General features: G+C 38.7%; 1 protein-coding gene across 1 annotated transcript in view; it reads right to left on the bottom strand.

Moving 5' to 3' along the window:
- Positions 1 to 16,236, bottom strand: part of CATSPERE (catsper channel auxiliary subunit epsilon) — a 461,049-nt gene that overhangs the window by 4,083 nt on the left and 440,730 nt on the right. Inside the window, exon 17 of the mRNA XM_007949156.1 lies at positions 3,510 to 3,596. Coding sequence (XP_007947347.1) covers positions 3,510 to 3,596 — 87 coding nt within the window. The remainder of the gene's footprint in view (positions 1 to 3,509; positions 3,597 to 16,236) is intronic.

Raw genomic sequence — 16,236 nt, 5'->3', positions numbered from 1 at the left:
TTTTGGTATTTTCACGCAAATTCTTCTGCTAGTTGGGGTTTAGTCCACTTTTGTATCCTTCCCTTCAAGGCTCAGGGGTCCAAGATTATCTTCTCTATCTGTGTTAACTGTTTTCCCTTTTCTTTGTTGAAGAGGGTCTGTGCAGTCCTTCTGCCTAGTCCGCCATCTTGCCAGAACTCAGAGCAATCTACTTCTGTGAAGATTTACCACCTTGGAAACCCAATGGGGGTTGTTAGGAGTCAGAATCAACTAGATGGCAATGGGTTTGGTTATTTTTTAGTCAACAGGAAGTAGTTCTGGTGGCATAGGGGTTAAGTGCTCATCTGTTAACTGAAAGGTCTGCAGATCAAATACACCAGCTGCTCTGTGGCAGAAGAAAGATGTGGCAGTTGGTTTCTGCAAAGATTTACAGCCTTGGAAATCCTGTGGGGCAGTTTTATTCTGTCTTATAGGGACACTAGGAGCTCTGGTGGTGCTGTTATTAGGCATTTGGCAGCTAACCAAAAGGTTGGCAGTTCAACCACCAGTTGCTTCGTGGAAGAAAGATGAGGCAATCTGCTTCCATAAAGATTTACAGCCTTGGAAGCCCTGCGGGGTCACTATGATTTGGAATCAACTCGATGGAAGTGGGTTTGCTTTGGTTTACAATGGTTAAGTGCTGGGGCTACAACAGTGAACAAAACAGAAACAAACAAGAAATCAAAGTAAAAACCCCTGTGCTCATGAAGCTTACTTTCTAGTTGGGGGGCCAGGTTATAAGATCAACAAGTAGACTCTGTAATATGTCAGAGAATTATAAATAATGATGATATAAAAGAAAATAGGGAAAGAGGATATGCACCATCATGGATAAAGTTAACATTTTAGATAGAGTGGCCAGGGAAATCCTCACTGACTAGTTGATTTTTAAGACCTGAAGGACTAAGGGAGCTAGTGGCAGCAAGTCTTGTAGGCTTTGGCATGTGAGATGGGAACTACTGCAGGATTTGATCAGAGGAGTGACATGTTCTTATTTATGACTCACTAGGATCACTCTGGCTGCTGTCTTGGGAATGGTTTCTTGGTCGGGAATGGGGGGCAAGGCCGAAGCACGGAGATCAGTTAAATACGTGAGTGATGGTGACTTGAAATGGAGTGGTGGCAATGGGGTTGGTGAGAAGTGACCAAATTCAGAAAATACTTTGGAGGAAGAGCCAAAATATTTCCTGAAAGAGCAACTGTGACACATAAGATGATGTTTGTCCTAAGCAAACCGGGAGGATGGAGTTTCCATTAACTCAGACAGGGAAGGATGTTGGAGGAGTATGTTTGCAGAGTACATATCAGGAGCTCAGTTTTAGACATGTTAAGTTGGAGATGTTAAGTAGAGCAGCATCCATTTCCCTTCCTGTTGGAATATTCCCATCAGCTACACTTGGTTGTTTCTCTCAACTTATTTTAAAAAATAAGAATTTCACTAAAAAAAAAAAACCTCATTGCTCTCCAGCTACTCTGCCATTTCCCTCTCCCCTTTACTGCAAAACTCATCAGATGTCAGTACTTGCTGCTCCCAAATTCTTTATTGCAAACTTTATCAAATCTACTTCAGTAGGGTTTTTTGCTCCTACAATTCTACCAAAACTGCTCCTGTTGAGGTTACTAGTTATCTCCATGTTGCTAAAGTAAATGATCAATTCTCAGACCTCATCTTAGTTGATTTATCTTAGTTATGGATTTGACACAGTTAATATTTTCTTCCTTCTTATAAAATTTGCTTTGCACAATGTCCTAGACACCATACTCACCCTGTTTTCCTATTCCTTTTTTATTTACTTTGCTCCTCATCTCTCCTATTTGAACGGTCCAAAGTCTAGTCTTTCTCTTTTTACAAGTATGCTAGGGATTTTTCACTTCATTGTGTGTGTGTATTTATTTTATGTTATTTTTATTTTTAAGTTTTTTTATTTTAAATTTGGAAATCTGGTGAAGCCATAGACTACTATGGACACCTTCTTAGAATAATGTTTTTTGGTGGCATAGTGCCTAAGGCATTTGACTGCTAACCAGAAGGCTGGTGGTTCAAACCCACCAGCCGCTCCTCGGAAGGAAGATTGGGCAATCTACTTCCGTAGTGATACTGCCTCGGAAACCCAAGGAGGGGTCGCTATGAATAGGATCCAACTCGACGGCAGTGAGTTTGGTTTGGTTTTTGAAAACATAATATAAATATAAAATAGATAATGTACAATCCAATTATATAGAATTACAGTGGCCCAAATATTTTTTTTAAAAAATATAGCAGTATATTTGCAAATATTCATATATTTACTTCTTTAAATAACAGGATCTAGCACCAGATTTTAAAGCAACCATAATTAGGAAGCAAGTTCATAAGATAAAAGTGAGAATGGGGGAATAGGTACTGGAGATTTTAAGAGGGAAGAGAAAGTATGCAATAGTTAGTTACAAGACAGGCCAAGGGAATGGACTAGAGAAATATAGTGTTTTTACAGAAATGTACAAATACAGTATGTTTTCTGGGCATAATTAAGGGGCCACTTTAATCACAAAATTAAAACAAAACAAATCAACATGGGTGTGTTTTTCTCTAACCACATCTAGCTGCTGTTGAGGTAGATAGTAAGATTTAGATAGGGTTGTGATTTAGCCCTATCAAAAAGAAGTGAGAGGGGAGATTGAGGGTACATATTAAGAGTAATATAATTATTGACCACAGAATTTAAACTGGATTAGTAAAGAAAAGAGAACTTGGGGTGGGGTGAGGGTGGTAGGACAAATGGATTGATTGAAGGTTTTATGGTGGAGTTGAAGGATTGTTCAAAAGAGTGATGGAGTATGGTTATTGCTGTGGAAAGATAGGAGGTGGTAAATGGAGAGTAGGATTCTGAAATTGGGAGTACACTGGACAATACACTTCATTTGTATACATATCCTTATCTTGAGCCACATAAATTCTGACATGGAAACAAAGTAACATTCTCCTGCAGAGGTTAAAGTTTATATATCAAGGTTCCTTATACATCAACTTTTATCTGTGAGATATGATTTGATTATCCAAATAACATAAATGAACTTCAATTCAGGAAAATTCAATATTGAAAGTAATGAAAAACAATATGGGATTGATAACTGTCGTTAAGAAATGATCTTTCAGTTATACAAGATTTAAAACTTCAGACATTTGATAAAAAGATCAATGCACTAAACTGTTTACCAGATAGTTAATAATCTACAAACACAGATTTTCAGCAGAGAAAATTAAAATAAAATTTTAACACAGGATCAATAGAAGATCAAACAGAAATTAAAATTAAGTATTTTTGAAATTATAATATCCAACAGGAAAACAGGACTTGACAGACTAAAAACAAAGATAAGTCCAAACTAGTTTCCACCAAGCTTTTGTTAAAATGAAATATTAAATGAGTCAGGGCCGACTTGACGGCAAACAACAACAACAACAATTAGTTATTATCAGTAAACAAAGTCTAGGAAAGTGTTCTTCTTACCTCAGGTCCCCAGGCCTGTTCTAATGGGAGGTGCTTGTTCAGTTCTGTCATTGACTTCCAGGTCTGTGCTTCATGTAAACAGCCACTCTGTCAAAAGATTGCATGTATATGTATGTATAGAGGTTTTGCATATCAATTTATTCATAAGTATTGAATATATTATGATGCAATTGAAAATGGTATCTTTTTAAAATTTAGTTATTTAAATCTTTGCTGGTATACAGAGGAAAAAAATGACTTTTGTATTGAGAGAACATCTTAAATTCACTTATTAATTCTTATTGTTTCACATGGACAATCATGCCATCTGTAAAAATGACAGCTTTGTTTCTTCCTTTACAATCCTTATATCTTCTGTTTATTATTATTTTGCCATGTCACAAAGATCTCCAAGAACAGGGCTGTATAGAAGTGGTGATAATAGGCATCCCTGTTTCAGAGGGATGCCTATCACATTCATAATTTTCTAAAATTTATTTTTTAAAATGTGTCATGTATGGATGACACACTTTTTATCAAATGACTTTTCATAAACTATTCAAATAATCTTATGCCTTTTCTCTTTTATTCTGCTACTGTGAGCAATTCCTTTGATTGAATTCTAAATGATATACTAACCCCTCACTCACGAAATAAACAAAACTTGGTCTGGATATATTATTCTTTAATATATTGCTGGACTTGATTTGCTAATATTTTGTTTAGGTGTTTTGCATGTATGTTCATGAGTGACATTGGCTCATAACTCTCGTTTCTTTTAAGGTCCTTATTAGGTATCAGGGCCATAGTTCTCCTGGGTTCGTAAAATGAGTTGGAAGGTGCTTTTCTTTTCATTCTCTGAAGGGTTTTGTATAAGGCTGAAGTAAAATTTTCCTTAAATGTTTGGTAGACTTTATCAGGATAGCCATCTCGGTTGGAGTTTTCTTTTCTTTTTTGTTGGTTTTCATTTCTTACGTTTTTCAAGACAGTTGTCCATTTATCCATTTGTTCACTGTCAAATTTGTTTGTATTAATTTGTTTATAATAGCCTCTATTATATTTTTACCAGAAGACTGGTGGTTCACATCTACAAGGTTGGGCAATCTCCTTCTATAGTGATATCATGTCAGAAACCAAAGGAGGGGTCACTATGAGTTGGATCCAACTCCACGGCAGTGTGTTATTATATTTTTAATGTTTGTAAGATCTGTACTGAAATTCTCTTTAACATTTCTAATATTTGTTTTTAATGCTCTTTTCTATATTTTTCTTGATCAGTCAATTTTATCAGTCTTTTCAAAGATATACCTTTTTTTCCCCTCCACAATAATCAAAGGATCAATTTCTGACTTATGGGTTCTTTTTACTCTATGTTTGTGTTTATTTCAGGAATTCCTGTATTTAACTCTACTGTTTCTGTCCTTTTACTTTTTTCTTTTTTGAGTTGCCACTTTTTTTTTTTTTTAACTTCTTGAGATGGATGCTTAAGTCATGCCTATAAATCTTTCCCTTATCCCCTTGCATCAGCACAACTTTAGCTGCATCTAGTGAGTTTTGCCTACCACTCATCTGTCACTTTGTCATACTGTGATGGTTTGCATGTTGCTGTGACTCTGGAAGCTATGTCACTGATATTTCAAATACCAGCAGGGTCACACATGGTGGACAGGTTTCAGTAGAGGTTCCAGACTAAGACAGACTGGGAAGAAGGATGAGGCCATAAGCTTCTGAAAAAATTGGCCACTAAAAACCTTATGAATAGCAGGGAAACACTGTCTGATATATTACTGGAAAACTTTATGAATAGCAGTGAAATATTGTCTGATACATTGCTGCAAGATAAACCCCTCAGGTTGCAAAGCACTCAAAATACTACTGGGGAAGAGCTGCCTCCTCAAAGTAGAGTCGACCTTGGTGACATGAATGGAGTAAAGCTTTTGGGATGTTCATTTGCTGATGGGGCATGTAACAAAATGGGAAGAAATACCTGCAAACATCTGTTGATAATTGGAACATGGAATGTATGAAGTATGAATCTAGGAAAATTGGAAGTTGTCAAAAATGAAATGAAATGCATAAAGATCGATATCCTAGGCAGTAGTGAGTGGAAATGGACTGGTATTGGCCATTTGGAATCAGACAATCGTATGGTCTACTATGTTGGGAATGACAAATTGAAGAGGAATGGCATCACATTCATTATCAAAAAGAACATTTCAAGACTAATCTTTTTTTTTTTTTTTTTTTGCATTCTTTCTTTCTTTTTTTCTATTATTGTGATTTGGGTGAAAGTTTACAGAGCAAATTCACTTTCCATACAGCGGTTCACATATACTTTGTCTCATGACATTGACCACAGTTTAACACAATGCAACAGCTCCCCTCCTACTTCCTCCCCATAGTTACCTCTTCCCTGTGTCCATCCCTCCATGCATTCCTGCCCCCTGAGCTGTCTCCCTGTGCATAAGCAGCCCTTCTTTCTCTCATGATTGTTCTCTCCAAGGAGTGTATCTACCTCAGGTAAATGTTCAGCTCATATGCCTGCCTTTTGTTTGGCTGGAAACCACAGGTGTGGGTTCAATTCCAGATCTGAAGGGCAGCTAGGGGCCATAGTCTCAGTGGTTCCACCAGGCTCTATCAGGGCAGCAAAGCTGGTCCCCCCTTTTTTTTCTCCAAATGATTTTGAGTTTTGTTACACATTGTTTTCCCTCTCTATCAAGGATCTCCTACATAGATCCACTGCCAAGTGGATGACAGTGGTAGCCAGGCACCATCTAGTTCTTCTGGTCTCATAGTCATATAGGCTGCAGATCGGATGGTGTACCAGTCACTAGGACTAATTGTTTCCATGAATTTTGGTTTTCTTCATTCTTTGCTTCAAGACCAATCTTCAAGTACAATGCTGTCAGTGATAGGAGATAATATCCATACACCTACAAGGAAAACCAGTTAATACTACTATTGTTTAAATTTATTCACCAACCACTAAAACCAAAGATGAAGAAACTGAAGATTTGTAACAACTTTTGCAGTCTGAAATTGACCAAACATGCAATCAAGATGCACTGATAATTACTGGTGAATGGAATGTAAAAGTTGGAAACAAAAAAAGAAGCATTGGTAGTTGGAAAATATGGCCTTGGTGACAGATGAGACCCCGCATATTGCATGAAAGAATTTTCCAAGACCAATGACTTATTCATTGCAAATACCTTTTTTTCAACAACATAAACGGTGACTGTACACATGGATTTCACCAGATGGAGTACATAGGAATCAAATCAACTAGGTCTGTGGAAAGAATGATGGAGAAGCTCAATATCATCAGTCAAAACAAGGCCAGGAGCTCACTGTGGAAGAGACCACCAATTGCTCATATGCTAGTTCAAGTTGAAGTTGAAGAAAATTAAAACAAGTCCACAAGAACCAAAGTACAACTTTGAATACATCCTGCCTGAATTTAGAGACCAACTGAAGAATAGACTTGATGCATTGAGTATCAATTACTGACAACCAGATGAGTTGTGGGATGACATCAAGAATATCATACACGAAGAGAGCAAAAGGTCATTAAAAAGACAAGAAATGAAGAAAAGACCAAAATGGAGGTCAGAAGAGACTCTGAAACTTGCTCTCAAATGTAGAGTAGCTAAAGTAAATGGAAGAAGTGATGAAATAAAAGAGCTGAACAGAAGATTTCAAAGGGCAGCTTCAAAAGACAAAGTAAAGTAATATAATGAAATGTGCAAAGAAGGAAAGAGCATGCTCAGCATTTCTCAAGCTGAAACAGTTGAAAGAATAATTTAAGCTTTAAGGTGCAATACTGAAGGATTCTATGGGAAAAATATTGAATGATGCAGGAAGTATGAAAAGAAGATGGAAGGAATACACCGAGTCACTGTATCAAAAAGAATTCATAATTATTCAACCATTTTGGGAGGTAGAATATGATCAAGAACTGATAGCACTGAAGGAAGAAGTCCAAGCTGAACTAAAGGAATTGGTGAAAAGCAAGGCTCCAGGAATTGATGGAATACTCACCGAGATGTTTTAACAAATGCATTTGGCACTGGAGGCACTTACTTGTCTATACCAAGTAATTTGGAACATAGCTACCTGGCCAACTGGCTGGAAGAGATTGATATTTGTGCCCATTCCAAAGAAAGGTGATCCAACAGAATGTGGAAATTATCAGTATATTATTAATATCACATGCAAGTAAAATTTTGCTGAAAATATTTCAAAAACTGTTAAAAGAGTATATTGATAGCCACAGGTCAAAATTGCCTGGTATTGGTACAACAGACACATAGAACAATGGAATAGAATTGAGAACCAGAAATAGATCCATTGACCTATGGTCAGCTGATCTTTGACAAAGGGCCGAAATCCATTAAATGGGGAAGAGATTGTCTAGTTTAACAACTGGTGCTGGCAAAACTAGTTATCCATTTGCAGAAAAATGAAACAAGATCTGTATCTCACAACATACACAAAAACTAACTCCAGATGAGCATCAAAGACTTAAATGTGAAACCTAAAACTATAAAATTCCTCAAGGAAAAACTAGGAGCAAATTTAGGGGCCCTAATATATGGCATAAATAGACCATCAAACATAACACAAAATGCACAAATAGCAGAAGATAAACTAGATGAATGAGACCTTCTGAAAACCAAATTTTTATGTGCTTCCAAAGACTTCTTCAAAAGAGTCAAAAGAGAACCTACAGATTGGGAAAAGATATTTGGCAATAACTATCTGACAAGGGACTTAACTTTAGAATTTGTAGAAAACTCTAACACCTCAAGAACAAAAGGACAAATAATCTGATTGAAAAATGGGCAGAAGACATGAATAGACACTTTGCCAAAAAGGATGTTCAGGCAGCCAAAAAACATATGAAGAAATGCTCAGGATCATTAGCCATTAGAGAGATGCAGATCAAAACAACAAGATAACATCTGGTCCCAGCACTAGTAGCAAAGTTCAACAAGGCAGAAAATAACAAATGCTGTAAGGATGTGGAGAGATTGGAACTCTCATACACTGCTGCTGGGACTGTCAAATGATACAACCATTGTGGAGAACAGTATGGCAATTCCTTAAAAAGTTGGAATTAGAAATACCATTTGGCCCAGAAATTCCATTGTTGTTGTTGTTAGGTGCTGTCAAGTCGCTTCCGACTCATAGCAACCACATGCACAGCAGAACGAAACACTACCTGATCCCGCACCAGCTCCATGATCCTTGCTATACTTGAGCCCATTGTCGCAGCCACCATGTCAATCCATCTCGTCGAAATTCCTCTAGAAATTCCATTACTAGATATATATCCTAAAGAAGTGACAGCCAGGACAAGAACAGATATATGCATACCCATTTTCATCGCAGCACTATTTACAACAGCAAAAAGATGGAAACAACCTAGGTGCCTATCAACAGTAGAATGGATAACCAAACTATGGTACATACACACAATGGAATATTATGCAACCCTAAAGAATAACATAGAATCTGTAAAACACCACATTAACACGGATGAACTCGGAGGACGTTATGCTGAATGAAATAATTCAATCACAGAGGGATAAATATTATTTTAGCCTGTTATTATAAAATGTCAAGGAAAGGTTTATATATGGAAGGAAATTTTCTGTTTTGGTAACCAGGGGTGTGAAGTGAGGAGAGGGGACACTGTTAGATACGTAGAGACAAGTATTCATTTGGGTGAAGAGAAGGGCAATGTACCAAATGTGAGTTATCAACATGGTGTGATTGAGGAAGAGGAAGATATAGAGAGGTGCATGGGAGGTACAGATGACCAAGATGAATCCTTTTGGACATAAAGTACTGCATTGTCAGTGAAGGCAAACATTGATATATGGGTGGATAGATGGGTGGACAGTCTGAACTATTAAGTATGTCTGGGCAGGGGGGAGTGTGCTGTTGATCATGTATAGGGTTGACAGACAATGTTTCTACAAGAGTATTTGTATGTTCTGTAAGAATGTCCAGATAAATAGTAGAGCTGACAAGGGACAAGTTTGTAGTGACTTCTTGGCCACAGCTAGTTACCCAGAGGGAGTGACCAGCTGGACCTGAGGGCTTGGGACCATAGTCTCAGAGGACATCAAGCTCAACTGGCATAACATACTACACAAAAACATCATTCCACATCCTACTTTGGTGAGTAATGACTGAGATCTTAAAAGCTTGCAAGCAGCCATCTAGATGCAACAATAGGTCTCTCCTTATCCAGAGCAAATAAGAATGAAGAAAGCTGAAGATGCATGAAAACAATTAGTCCAAGATACTGGTAGACCATGTGATCCTCTGCCTATATGGCTATGAGACCAGAAGAACTAGATGGTGCCTGGCTACCACTGTCAACCACTCAGAGGAAGATCTATGTAGGAGATCCTGGATAGAGTGGGAGAATAATGTGGAACAAAATTCAAAATCATAAAAAAGAAAAGAGACCAGAGCCACTGGTCTGATAGAGCCTGGTAGAACCCCTGAGACTATGGCTTCTAGTTGCCCTTCAGGTCTGGAATTGAACCCACTCTTGTGGCTTCCAGCCAAACAAAAGACAGGCATATGAACTGCACATTTATATTAGGTAGATGCACTTCTTGGAGAGATCAATCATGGGAGAATACAAGAGCTGTGTATGTACAGGTAGACAGCTTGGGGGGGGCAGGAGTGCAAGGGAGGGAAGGGCATAGAGAAGAGGTAACTATGGGGAGGAAGTGAGGGCGAGCTGTTGCATTGTGGGAAATTACAGTCAATGTCATGACACAAAGTGTATGTGAGCTGCTGTATAGAAAGTGAGTTTGCTCTGTAAATTTTCACCCAAATCACAATAAAAATTAAAAAAAAAAAAAAGAGTATGTTGCAGGGAACTGCCAGAAATTCACGCTGAGCTCAGAAAAGGATATGGAACTGGGAATATCATTGTTGATGTCAGATGGCTCTTGGCTGAAAGCAGAGAATACCAGTAAGATGTTTACATGTGTTTTATTGACAAATGCATATGTGTGGATCATAACAAATAATGGATAACATTGCAAAGAATGGGAATTCTAGAACACTTAATTATGGTGGTAGTTAAGTTTGTGTGTCAACATTGCTGGGCTGGGTTGAGTGGCTGGGCAGCTGGTGGTAGTTATTCCCCATGATGAGACTGGCAATCAACTCCATGGTGGGATCTACCATAAGCAGCTGAGTAGCTACCTTTGGGATATGGTCTGCTTCCTGTATATTAGGAGAAGCCTTGGGGAACAGTCTTTAGCTTATGGCAAGCTTGAACCCAGCATGTAGCCGAGTCATTGTTCAGCAGCCTGACATGCTCTGCCAACCTTGGGACTTTAAATGAACTTGAATTGATGGCCTGTCATGTGGTTTGGTAACACCAGGACTGTGCCTTATTACTTGTCAACCTTGAGCTTGTCAGCCTCAGCAGCCAACAGCTGAGTGAAGAAAAGCCTCCAGCTTCAGGGGGCCGGGAGCAGGAGGCAGAGCTGAAGCCCAAGGTTGAGGGGCTTTCACCCAGCCCCTAAAGCCTGGCACTTTGAGCTCGGACTTAAAGCCTCCAAATTGTAAGAATAAACTCCTGTTTGTTAAGGCCATCCCATTTGTGGTATATGCCTGTCAGAGTGGCACTAGGTAACCAAAACAACTATGCTCATGAAGAACCTGTATATAGATCAAGAGGCTGTCATTTGAACAGAACAAGGGGATACTGCATGATTTTACACAGGACAGGTGTGTTTTAGCATTGTATAATTTCACCACACTTTTTCAATCTGTATCCTGAGCAAATAATCCAAGAAACAAGAGTATATAAAAAAGAACACAGAATCAGGATTGGAAGAAAACTCATTAACAACCTGTGATATGCAGATTACACAACCTTATTTGCTGAAAGTGAAGATGACTTGAAACACTTAATGATGAAAATGAAAGACTGCATACAACCTTCAGTATAGATTACACTTCAACATAAAGAAAACAAGAATTCTCACAACTGGACCAAAAAACAATATCATGATAAATGGAGAAAAGAGTGAAGTTGTCAGGGATTTCATTTTACTTGGATCCACAAACCACACCCCTGGAAGCAGCAATCAAAGAAATCAGACATGGATTGTATTGCACTAGCAAATCCACTGCAAAATACCTCTTTAAGGTGTTAAAGAGCAAAGATATCACTTTGAAGACTAAGGTGCGCCCAACCCAAGCCAAGGTATTTTCCATAGCCTCATATGCATATGAAAGCTGGACAATGAATAAGGAAGAACCAAGAAGCATTGATGCCTTTGAACTGTGGTATTGGCGAAGAATACTGAAAATACCATGGGCTGTCAGGAGAATGAGCAAATCTGTCCCAGAAAAGTGCAGCCAGAATTCTCTTTAGAAGTGAGACTGGCCAGGCTTCATCTCATGCACTTTGGTCATGTGGTCAAAAGGGACTAGTCCTGGTGGTGCTGGTAAGATGGCAGAATAGGCAGACAAACTACACAGAACCTCTTCAACAAGAAAAGAGAAAACAACTGATACAGATACAGAAGATAATCCTGGAGCCCTGAGCTTTGAAAGGAAGGATACAGAAGTGGACTAAATTCCAACTAGAACCTGTATGAAAATATTAAATAAGGAGACAAACAGACTTGTGGACTGTCAGCAATTCTGATGGCATGGACACTTTGGATATTTCCAAGTGCTGTTAGGACCTAAGAACTAACCTAAAAATCAGCCCTGCTCACCAAGGGCTGCAAGGAGGACTACACTCGCTGCTGATGACTAAAAAGAGAAACAGCAAAGAAGGTGACAAACTGAGCTGTGGACTTTTAGCTGTCCACAGGGCATAGCCATTTTTAATGTTTACAAGCAGTTTGATCATTTTGGATATTTAAAGTGACAGCATTTTCTCAGATTCCAGGGACCTAAGAATAGTCTTCACTTGCCAAGAACAGCATGAACATAGGGGGACTGAGAACTGGAAAGGTGTGATATTTCCCTTGTTATTCTTATACCCCAAACCCTCCTGGTGAACTGAAGTGTGGCGATCCCTCACTCCCATCCACCTTCTGGGCTGGCAGGAATTCCATTGCAGTACGTGTGCTCTGACGGAACCTGGGTGCCCTGCCTCACCCTTCCCAGGTTTGTTTCTTTGTTTTAAAATTATTCTTTTTTTCCTTCATTTTTGTTTTTATTCTTTCTTCTTCCCTCCCCATATTCTAGTTTTCAGCTTTTTCTCTCTTCCCTCTTCATGGTTCCCATTTTTTTCTTTCTTGTGGTTCTCCTCATCCCTTGTTTTTCTTTTTGCTGTTTTCCCATTATTTCCTTCATTATTCTACCACTCTACCTCTTTTCTCTTATTCTCCCCTCCTCAGATATTGTGGTTTTTTTTCTCTTTTTTTATTCATATTTCTTTTGTCTTTTAAAAGCATTTCCTCAAATATTTCATCTCATTTATTGTCTTTACTCTTTTTTTTTTTTTTTAATCTTTATCTTTTTGGTGTTTGTTCTTGTGTGTTTATGCAGTGTGTTTTTTGTCCTCTTGCTTTTAGTTTGTTGGTGATTTTTCCATTGTTGTTTCTCTCTAACTGAGTGGGAGACAACAATTGTGCTCATATGACCCAACCATACCTGCACCTTCTGCAGCCCCACCTACTGAGTGAGGGACACCACTTGCTTCTGCATCATCTGGCCAATGATACATGACAGCCAATATAAGCCTGACTCACTCCTTACTGCTCTTCACAAACAGTTAACAGAGGTCTCTGCAGCCACTCTCATACTCTATCACCCTCCGGGAGACAGGTGGTGAGCGTATAAGTGCTGCCAACTAGCAAATAGAGGAGCACAGTACACTGCTTACTCAGATACATACAAACAAAGCAAAGAAAATGAAAATCTTGAGTGAATCACTCCAACATACAATCACAAATTAAATATAAATACAGCAACCACACAATGTCTCAGAGACAACAGATTATCACAGTCCACACAAAGAAGCAAGATAAAGCAGTAGAAACAAGGCACCAGCATGTAGACCCAGAAAACATCTCTGAGGAAGAAGCAGCACTGGAATTCCCTGATAAGGAATTCAAAAGAATTATGTTTAGGTACCTTCAATGGATTGAGAGACAGATCAAGGAAAACACAGACAAAATCCTAGAAAAATTTCAGAAGACAACAGAAGAACAAAATGACAAAATAAATGAAAAATAAGAAATGATACAAAATCTACAGATAGAAATCCAGAAGATTAATACTAAGTTTTCAGAAATAAATAACACATTGAAAGGGCAAAGGAATAGAATCTAATCAATAGAAGACAGAATTAGTGGTATTGAAGAAAAATACCTGAATACTTCTTTGGAAAGGGATCAATCAGAAAACAAATTAAAACAAAATGAAGAAAGCCTAAGATTCATACAGGATACTACCAAAAGGAATAACCCACATGTAATTGGAATTCCAGAACAGGAAGAACAAATAAAATCACAGAGGAACCAGTGGAAGATTTTTTTGGATAAGAATTTTCCAGATATGATGAAAGAAGAGAATATATCCATTCAGGAAATCCAACAAACCACAGGATAGACCCCAAAAGAAAATCGCCAAAAGACATATCACCCAAAAGACATATCATCATCAAACTCACCAAAACCAAAGACAAAGAAAGAATCATGAAAGCAGCATGGGCAAAATGAAAAGTTACCTACAAAGAGCAACCAATAAGCCTAAGCTCTGATTTCTCAGCAGAAACCAGGCAGGCAAGAAGGCAAGGGGATGGTATATATAAAACCCTCAAAAAGAAAACTTTCCAACCAATAATTATATACCCAGCAAAATTGTCCCTCCAATATGATGGTGAAATTGGGAAATTTCCAGACAAGCAGAAATTAAGGAAATTGGTTAAAACCAGACCAATCTTACAGAGATGCTAAAGGGAGTCCTTTGGACAGAGAACCAGCAACAGCAAACAACAACCAACCATTAACACATATGATGACATAACCCAGAAACCAACACAGTTAAGGAAGTATCCAAAGTAAAATAAGCTTACAAGATTGTAAACAGAGAACCAAACACATCAGTTGACAAATGAGGACAACTACTGTTCTGGTTACCTAGTGCTGCCCTGACAAGATATATACTACAAATGGGATGGCCTTAACAAACAGGAGTTTATTCTTACAATTTCGAGGCTTTAAGTTCAAGTTCAAAGCTCCAGGCTCTAGGGGCTGGGTGAAAGCCCCTCAACCTCGGGGTCCAGCTCTGCCTCCTGCTCCTGGCCCACTGGAGCTAGAGGCATTTCTTCACTCAGACAGCTGCTGGCTGCTGAGGCTGAGAAGCCCCAAGCTTGACAAGTAAAAAGGCACAGTCCCGATGTTACCAACCCATATGGCAGGCCATTAACTTAAGTCCATTGTAAGTCCCAAGGTCGGCAGAGCATAGCAGGCTGCTGAGCAACAACATGGCTACATTCAGGGTCCAAGCATGCCATAGGCTAGAGACCATTCCCAAGGCTTCTCCTTATATACAGGAAGCAGGCCACATCCCAAAGGCAGCTACTCAGCTGTTTGTGGTAGATTCCACCATGGAGTTGATTGCCACTCTCATCATGGGGAATAACTACCACCAACTGCCCAGCCACTCAACCAGGCCCAGCCAAGTTGACACACAAACATAACTACCACAACTACAAACTAAAAACAGGGAAAAAATAGGGTGGTTACAGAACTTCTAAATGTTGAGGAAGTCAAGAGAATTGCAAGGTAGTATGTAGTTATCAAAACTCTGGGTGGAAATTATAAATCACAGGGTAACCTCAAAGAAAAATGGTAAACCTTCACATTATAATAAAAAAGAGGAAAAGCACAAATATTTAGCAAATGCTAAAACAACAGCAAAGAAGGAAATGGTAACATAATTCAGAAACAAAATGAACTCAACTGTATGGAATGAAGAAATCAGCAACACCACGAGAAAACACATAACAAAATGACAGCAACAAATTCATACTTGTCAATAATTACACTGACTGTCAATGGATTAAATGCACCACTCAAGAGATGGAAAGTAGCAGGCTAGATAAAGAGACATAACCCATCAATGTGCTGTCTGTAAGAGATATACCTTAAAGACAAAGACAAAAATAGACAAAATCAAAGCTTGGAAAAAAATATATCCAGCAAATGGCAACCAAAAAAGAGCAGGAGTGGAAATATTAATTTCTTATAAAATTGACTTTAAGATAAAAGTTACCATAAAAGACAAGGAAGGACATTATATAATGATTAAAGGACCAATTGAACAAGAGGACATGTTGTTGTTAGGTGCCATCGAGTCACTTCTGACTCATAGTGACCCCATGCACAGCAGAATGAAACACCACCCAATCCTGTGCCAGCTCCATGATCCTTATACTTGAGCCCATTGTCACAGCCACTGTGTCAATCCATCTCGTCAAAGGCCTTCCCCTCTTTTGTCGACCCTCCACCTTACAAAACATGATATCCTTCTCCAGGGAATGGTCCCCTCTGACAACATAACCAAAGTAGGTGAGACGAAGTCTCGCCATCCTCACTTCCAAGGAGCATCTCGGCTGCACTTCCTCCAGGACAGATCTGTTAGTTCTTTTGGCAGTCCATTGTACCTTCAACATTCTTCACCAGCACCACAACTGAAAAGCATCAACTCTTCTTCGGTCTTCCTTATTCATTGTCCAGCT

The sequence above is a fragment of the Orycteropus afer genome, unplaced genomic scaffold (genome assembly GCF_000298275.1).
Source record: "Orycteropus afer afer isolate SDZICR_OR568_19922 unplaced genomic scaffold, OryAfe1.0 scaffold00239, whole genome shotgun sequence".
Taxonomy (NCBI): Eukaryota; Metazoa; Chordata; class Mammalia; order Tubulidentata; family Orycteropodidae; genus Orycteropus; species Orycteropus afer.
This window is presented reverse-complemented; position numbering and strand designations above follow the sequence as displayed.